This window comes from Scomber scombrus, unplaced genomic scaffold (assembly GCF_963691925.1).
Source record: "Scomber scombrus unplaced genomic scaffold, fScoSco1.1 SCAFFOLD_186, whole genome shotgun sequence".
Lineage (NCBI taxonomy): Eukaryota > Metazoa > Chordata > Actinopteri > Scombriformes > Scombridae > Scomber > Scomber scombrus.
This window is the reverse complement of record NW_026910606.1, coordinates 67,501-75,850: the sequence shown is the minus strand read 5'-3', so window position 1 is coordinate 75,850 and position 8,350 is coordinate 67,501. Positions and strand designations below refer to the sequence as shown.

Genomic DNA, 8,350 nt, shown 5'->3' with positions numbered 1-8,350 from the left:
TGATCCTAGAGGCATCCAGTGAAACAAGTAAACTAAGATTTTCTTAATCTAAGGGGAGGCCCCCCTTCCTCTAAGTGATGAATATTACAGACTCCAAACTTAAAAGCCAAGTTCACAGTTGCCTTTTTTTTATTAAAGTGGAATTTAAGAAACATCTCACAAAAAATATACAAAAAGAATATCTACAAATGATATTTACACTGGTGTAATGTAAATCAAAATATGCAGCAACGGTTTTTTTGTGGTTAGTCTTAATACAAGGAGCAAAGTGTTTTGCACTTCTTATATATTCTTTCTGATAAAACATTCCATTTAAGCAATATATCTGATGACACAAAACATTAACTTACAGTTGAAATAAAGAAGTCACATCCTTCATATTCATGAAAATGTAACAATAATACATCATAGCAGCACACTGAAAAGTGAAAAGGAGGGAGAAAGGAAGAAGGAAGGAAGGAAAGGAGGGAGGGAGGGAGGGAGGGAGGAGGGAGGGAGGGAGGGAGGGAGGGAGGGAGGGAGGGAGGGAGGAAGGAAGGAGGAAGGTAGGAAGGAAGAAGGAAGGAAAGGAAGGAGGAAGGAAGGAGGGAAGGAAGGAAGGTAGGAAGGAAAGGAGGGAGGAAGGAAGGAGGGAAGGAGGGAGGGAGGAAAGAAGGAAGGTAATGGGGAGGAAATAAAGAGAGAAGGAAGGAGGGAGGAAAGAAGGAATAGAGGAAGCAAGGAATGAAGAAGGAAGGAAGGAAGGAGGGAAGGAAAGAAGAGGAGGGAGGGAGGGAGGGAGGAAGGAAGGACAGAGAGAGTAAGGAAAGAAAGAGAGAAGCGAGGAGGAAGGAAAGACAGAAGGAAGGAAGGAAGGAAAGAGAGAGGAAGGAAAGAAAGAGAGAGGAAGGAAAGAAAGAGAAAAGGGAGGAGGAAGGACAGACGGAAGGAAGGAAGGAAGTGAGGGAGGAAAGAAGGAATAGTCAAAACAGACGGGGTCAATTTGACCCGGGAGGACGACACAACGGTTAAACAAGGTTGAAATTAAAATATATTTTTATCATAAGTTCATGTCTACGTTTGATTTGCAGTGTAAGAAACCAAAAAAGTTGTGAAAATAACTGAATTTGTTTGTAACGTCTAGTTAATGAGTTTGTGCATTTATTGGTTATTTCCTGTTTAATTTTTTTTTAATCACCTTTTTGTCTCGTTTCAAAGGTCTTTTCATTTCCTGTCCTCCTGTGTTTCCTTCCTTGTGTGTGATTACCTTCTCTGCCTGATTGGTGTCACCTGTGTCTAATTAATCCCTCCTTCCCTTGTGTATTCAGTTCGCCTCTTCAGTTTCCCGCGAGCTGCCTTTTTCTAGTGTTACTCTTTGTGTATTTGACCCAATTTTGTTTTTACTACCTGTGAACCCAACCTGCCCATCATTGAACTCTTTGGATCAGAACTGTTGAGTTGAGTCTTGCTCTTGAGTCCCATTCTATTGTCATTACATCGTGTTTATTTCAACAAAGACTTTATAAGATAGTCTGGACAATATGATTGGTATTCCCTTTAGAAGATGTAAGAAGTCATTGATTTTAAGTGATACTTTCAGCAGACTGTTGTGTTTTAACCCTTTGTAGGTCTGCTTAGCCATTTGGTAGAAGTCACTTTGTGTCATGATATCAGGTCAAAACCTAAATCTATTGAACCCATTTAACTTTTAGGTCAATCTTTACCACTTGTATGAGGTATGTAATGCACAGACAGACCATCAGATTGTTCTATGGTTGCTATAGATACAGGTTGTGTTATGGTTGCTATAGATACAGATTGTTTTATGGTTGCTATAGATACAGGTTGTTCTATGGTTGCTATAGATACAGGTTGTTTTATGGTTGCTATAGATACAGGTTGTTCTATGGTTGCTATAGATACAGGTTGTTCTATGGTTGCTATAGATACAGGTTGTGTTATGGTTGCTATAGATACAGGTTGTTCTATGGTTGCTATAGATACAGATTGTGTTATGGTTGCTATAGATACAGGTTGTTCTATGGTTGCTATAGATACAGGTTGTGCTTTAGTGTATAAATGAAGAATAACACAAATCACTGCTGACATCAGAGATCCTGCTGGAGACATTTTTAGAAGTTGAGTTTAATTTTTTCATCTTGTACATGAACAGAATGAGTCTCTAACAAGTTTTTTAAAGAAAGTTTAGAACAAATGAGGTGTGATTGAGATCTGTAGAGTCTGTAAAACATCACATTTAGGGTCAATGAGAAAATAAATCCATGTTTATGTTGTCATTGTCAAGCACAGACCAGGTGGACTCAAATGCAGAGACAGGGACACAGGGATGAAGAGTTCTCAGTAGTTTAATCGGTTCAGAAGTCAAAAACCGGGAAATCCTCTGACAGGAAACTGACAAGACGATCTGGCACAGAAGGGAACGAGCACACCACATATAAACCCTGGATAATAACGAGGCACAGGTGTAACACATTAGGAGAAGGGAGGCAAACAGGAGGGGAGGAAGCTAGACAAGACAAGGGAAACACACCAAAATAAAACAGGAAGCAGACAAGACAAAAACCAAACCTACAAAAATAGGTTTGGTTTTTGAGGCCCTGACAGTCATGGCCTCAAAGAGGAAGGAAAAGCAAAGAGATGATTTTTAAATAGCACTTTCATGGTGTGACCTACAAAGGGTAAATTAGTATCACAGGTGTTTTTCAATCGTATAATCCCTCTGCTGTTTTGTGTGAATCAAATTGAACATGGAAAACAGCAGGCGAACTAGAGAGTGGTCTGCAGACATTAAAATAAAAGGTAATAGCCAATCATGGTCAACGTAAAGGTTTTAAGAGCTTGATGTTCCTGTGATCACTACTGCTAATATTATTAAGTAGTTTAAGGTCCGTGGAAGTGTAACAAACATCTCTGGACGTGGTCGCATGAGGAAAATCAGTCTGAGATTGAACAGATTGCACAAGCATGGCCGTAGCTACCATTGAGGACACCGAGGTCATGTCCTGTGAAGTTTCATTGTGAAGTGAAAATAGCCGACGAGACAATTATCCTTGTATCAACGGACCGTCATGTGTACCAACAGATACCGCTGCCATGTCTAATCAAAAGTAGTCGGCTATAGCCAGCGGTGGAGTGAGGTCTTGAAATCCACCGGGAATTTTTTCACCGGCCCCGGTGTTATGTGCCAACTGGTTTCCTTACCATCAGCTCCAGCTGTTCACAAATATACAGCCAGCATATTACTGGAGATTTGTAAGTCGCAGTTATATATATACATATATATATATATATATATATAGTGCTCACTTCTAGAAACAATATCGGCTGCAGTAGATGTTGAACTGTGACTTGAAAATTGCCAGAAATATGTTTATGTCTACTTTTGTGAATTGGACTTGACCCGATTTTGCAAACTGTTCATTCATTCCACATTTAAAGAACAAACAAAGAAAATAATATATTTCAGTTATCATTTTTAGATATGCAACCATGGAAATTGTAGAAGACTGAAATAGGAGTTGATTTAAGTTGCAAAATTGGAAGTGATGAGAAAGAACTGGAGCACAAGAGTGAGCATGACTGAGAAATGCAAGAAATGGATTACATTTAACTGATACTTAAGTTGTGGTCTTCTTTTTGACCTCGGTATTTGAAAAGTCCTGGATACGGCCTTTTGCACAAGTGGTCGATAAAGAACCAACGAGAGCTTCACCCCTGATCCAAACTGATCTTCACGTTCAAACTACAATACTTTGAAGTTGCAAAAATACAAGTTCAATAGTTCAATATTCAAAAAGTATAAGAACCAACCCTCCCTCCCCATGTTTCTGTCTGTTTAATGGATGTTTGCTTGTGTTTCTCTGGTTGACCACTAGATGGGGCTCTGATATAATTTTCTCTTGCTGGCTCTCTGTGTGCCTGTCAGTGTGTTTGACTCTCCAGTGATGATGAAGGTGATGAGGAGTGAACAGCTGAGTCTGATTTTAGCAGCTGAAGCATCAACACCTCTTTAAGATGATCAAATAAAACCTTTTTCTACTTCACCACCTACTTTAGCTACTTTCTACATCTCAGAGGGAAATATTGTACTTTCTACTCCACTACATTTATTTGACAGCTTTAGTTACTTTTCAGATGCAGATTTGACACAATGGATAAAATAACAAGCTTTATAAATACAACACATTGTTAAAGATGAAACCAGACAGCAGTGTGTAGTCGGCTCACATTTCAGATGTCTATGAGTTGTTAACAGCTCCACCAAATACTGATTTTTCCCTCTAAACTTCTCACATGCTTTCATTTCAATAAATGTTCAAATGATCCAATATTTCAGCAAAAATCAAAGATTAGAGAAAAAGTCCAAAAACTGAAAACACATTTATGTATCAGAACTTAGTTTTTTCTTCTTTCCTCTCCCATTAATCATCTCACCACCCCTCACATTTATCTGCTGACCCTTTGGAGGGGCCCCACCCCTAGGTTGGGAACCACTGGACTAAACTAGCTAACTGTATATAAAGTAGTGTAAACTAGCTCCACCTCCAGTAGCTACAACAGTAACATGCTGCTCTAACACTGATGCTTCACTATTAATAATCTAATGATGTCATAATAATAATATATCAGTCAGAGGACCAAACCACTACTTTACTGTAATACTGCATACTACATCACTCATAATACTGCAGTACTTTTACTGTAATACTGCATACTACATCACTCATAATACTGCAGTACTTTTACTGTAATACTGCATACTACATCACTATAATACTGCAGTACTTTTACTGTAATACTGCATACTACATCACTATAATACTGCAGTACTTTTACTGTAATACTGCATACTACATCGCTCATAATACTGCAGTACTTTTACTGTAATACTGCATACTACATCACTATAATACTGCAGTACTTTTACTGTAGGAGGATGTTTACACTGCTGTATTAATGTCAGTGAACATTAAGATATTGCCTCGTGTGTCTTCAGGTTAGTTACAGATGGAGTGTGTTGGTGTGTTTCATAATAATAAACTCTCATTTTAATAAAGATGAACTGAAGATCTGCAGCCATCTATGAGTATTTATTATGACTTCCATTAAGAAAATATGAAAGGATTTATCCGGATAATTTATTTCATAAGCAATTAAATAAATATGTTTTGTTAGGACAGATTTACTGAGGGACATTATTTTTATCTATTTTTTTTCTTCTTTCCTCATTTTGTGTTTGGAAATAATGTCTCACAATCTATAACAGCTAACAGATGAAAACATGCTCCAGTTATTATAATAATAATAATAATAATAATAATAATAATAATAATAATAATAATAATAATAATAATAAAACAACCCGGAACTTGTTTGTCTGTTTTATAAATTACAATTAAAACCCACTGATGTGTTTGTTCTGCATCTGTTATTATCAACAATCAGTGATGATGAATCAGTCTGTAAATCCATCTCAGCCTCACCTCACTGTGTGTGTGTGTGTGTGTGTGTGTGTGTGTGTGTGTGTGTGTGTGTGTGTGTGTGTGTGTGTGTGTGTGTGTGTGCTTCATATTAAGTGCACTATGATGATTATTATGTCGCCTCACAGCAGATTTTGAACAATTTTAGTAGTAAAATGAATGTAACACTCACAGATTGAAGTGTGTTATTATTATTATTATTATTATTATTATTATTATTATTATTATTATTATGTATCTATATTAATCCTAACATAAACATAAAGAATATATATATTTATCATTAATCTGATCACAAACAGGATTCACAAGAATAAAAACACTGCCCTGAAAAACACAAACGATAAGTTCACACTGAGATCTGTACTGTAAGAAACATTAAATTAAAAAACACAGAAACATCAGATCAATAAATGAATATTACAGAATTATAATAATATTAAAACAGTAATATATGTGCTGACAGTTGGATTAGATTATTCTGGGATGTTGTGCACACACACTGCAGATCTGAGGCCTCCAGATTCAACCAAATAAATCAAAAACCTATGTGGATTTATTATCTATGGAGCACGTTACTAACCTGCTATTAGACATTGATACGGGCTTTGTAAGGGCGCGAGGAGAGTGCACGAGCATTCACTGAGTCTAAAAAACATGACACTAACATGCTCGTGTAGACCACAGCTGGATTGGAGTCATTGGAGAACAGATAATATATACAATAAGAATATAAACTGTGAATCTTTCTGTTTTATAATATGTTTAAAAACTTTAATCAATTATTGTTATAATACAAATAAAATAAAATAAAAGCCTTCAAATGAATTTAGACCAATGAAGTTGTTCCCTCGTGCAGTGTGTGTGCACGTGTGCTGCATTATATTATTCTATCGGCCCCACTTTGGCGCGCACTTTGATGAAGTGTTTGGCGTGCTGACGCTGACAGAGGCTTTAGAGCCGCTTCTTCTTTTTTTTCCCGCCAGCCAGGTGATGAACGTCCGGTTGATCAGGCGGAATAAAGAGTAATTAAAACCTATAAATTATCCTCAGGCAGCTCCTCTCTCTCTCTCAGTGAGATAAGAGCCTCGGCCTGGAAAACAAAACCGGCTCACAATAGTGTCTGTGCCTCAGGAGAAGGAGGGAAACACCGGGGAGGAGGAGGGGGGTGGGGTGGAGGGGGGGGACCTGGAGGTGTGTGCGCGTGCGTGCGTGTGTGTGTGCGCGTGTGTGTGTTAAATTGACGCATATGAAGATGTGGAGGGTGTCTTTTTTTAAAAGCTTAGTTTGGATAAAATGTGAAATAGACAGAAGGTGAATGATTAGTGGCGCAGGCCCGTTCCCCCTAACATGACTGCGTGCGCGAGCCTGTGTGTGTGTGTGTGTGTGTGTGTGTGTGTGTGTGTGTGTGTGTGTGTGTGTGTGTGCATGTGTGTGAGAGAGAGAAAAAGCCACATATTCATTACACACCAGATTAACACTGAGCAGCATCTGAAGGAGTTTCATCAATAAATCTGCAAAAATTCATCCATTGTTTTGGGATCAATGTGTAAAAATTGTTGTTTTGCACGCGCGCTCCCTGTCCACTTAAATATAAACTATCTGGAGGTGTGTGTCTGTCTGTGTGTGTCTGTCTGTTGTGTGTCTATGTGTGTGTGTGTGTGTGTGTGTGTGTGTGTGTGTGTGTGTGTGTGTGTGTGTGTGTATGTGTATATATGTATGTCTCTCTCTCTCTCTCTCACTCTCTGTGTGTGTGTGTGTGTGTGTGTGTGTGTGTGTGTGTGTGTGTGTGTGTGTGTGTGTGTGTGTGTGTGTAACAGATACACCGTAACGAGGCTGAAGGAGCAGTGATAATCTCTTGTTTGGTTTCTGTGTGAAGCTTCTCGCTGCTCCTCTTGGCTCAGAGACGTCTCACATTATTGGACGTCGTCACCTCGTGTCCAAAAGTGTCCCGGCCGGTGATTGGCCCGCTGCGCTTTGGATGTTATTCATGCGTCTCCGGTTGGTGTGTGAGAGTGTGTAAGAGCGCGCGTGTGTGTGTGTGTGTGTTGATGTGATGTGAGGACTTTGTCATACAGCGGTGTAAAGCTCTCTCTCTCTCTCTTTCTCTCTCTTTCTCTCTGTGTGTGTGAGAGCAGCCAGTCTGCTAGTAAGTCACCGACCATGACGCACCGGAGCTCCTTTACGCAAGCAGGATGTCCACAGTTTGAATTCCAGCAGCTTGAAATATTCCGGAGATAAAATAACAATGTTTTAGTGTTTCCCTTTAGTCATATTTTGGATACAAACACAGACAAGTGGAAGTGGATTGAGAGAATAAAGAAGCCACGTTCTTCATTTTTGTGCAGCGATGGAGGAGCAGCGGGATCTGCACAGCACGGATAGCAGCGAGGGAGAGAGCGTGTCACCGTCCCCCAGCCTGCCCTCCCCGCCCATACTGCCTCTGCAGGTCGCTCAGCAGGCCCACAGAACCACCAACTTCTTCATTGACAACATTTTACGGCCGGATTTCGGCTGCAAGAAAGACCACGGCTCCCGGGAAAGGGCGCACACCTCCTCCGGCCGGGAGCGCGTCCACTCGGCGGTCAGCAGGCCGAGTCTCCCCGGGACGCCGAGCCAGGACTCCAACTGCAGCAGTGACAGCACTTCTTCCTCCTCCTCTTCCTCCTCTTCTTTGGCGAGTCCCGTAAAGAGTAACGGAGGAGCAGCAGCGTCCACCGGCAGCAGCACCGGCGGCGGGGTGAAAGCCGAGGAGATTACTGTCGGAGGGGAGAACACCTCCTCTTCCTCCTCCTCCTCTTCCTCCTCCTCCTCGCTGGTGGTGCTGAACGGCTCCACCGGGGCAGCAACACCGGAGAGCCAGCCGCTGC

General features: G+C 40.4%; 1 protein-coding gene across 1 annotated transcript in view; it reads left to right on the top strand.

Moving 5' to 3' along the window:
* Positions 1 to 7,830: 7,830 nt before the first annotated feature.
* Positions 7,831 to 8,350, top strand: part of LOC133977123 (homeobox protein engrailed-1-B-like) — a 3,706-nt gene continuing 3,186 nt past the window's right edge. The window contains exon 1 of the mRNA XM_062415260.1: positions 7,831 to 8,350. This exon is cut by the window's right edge and continues 51 nt beyond it. Within this exon, the coding sequence (XP_062271244.1) occupies positions 7,831 to 8,350 (520 nt within the window).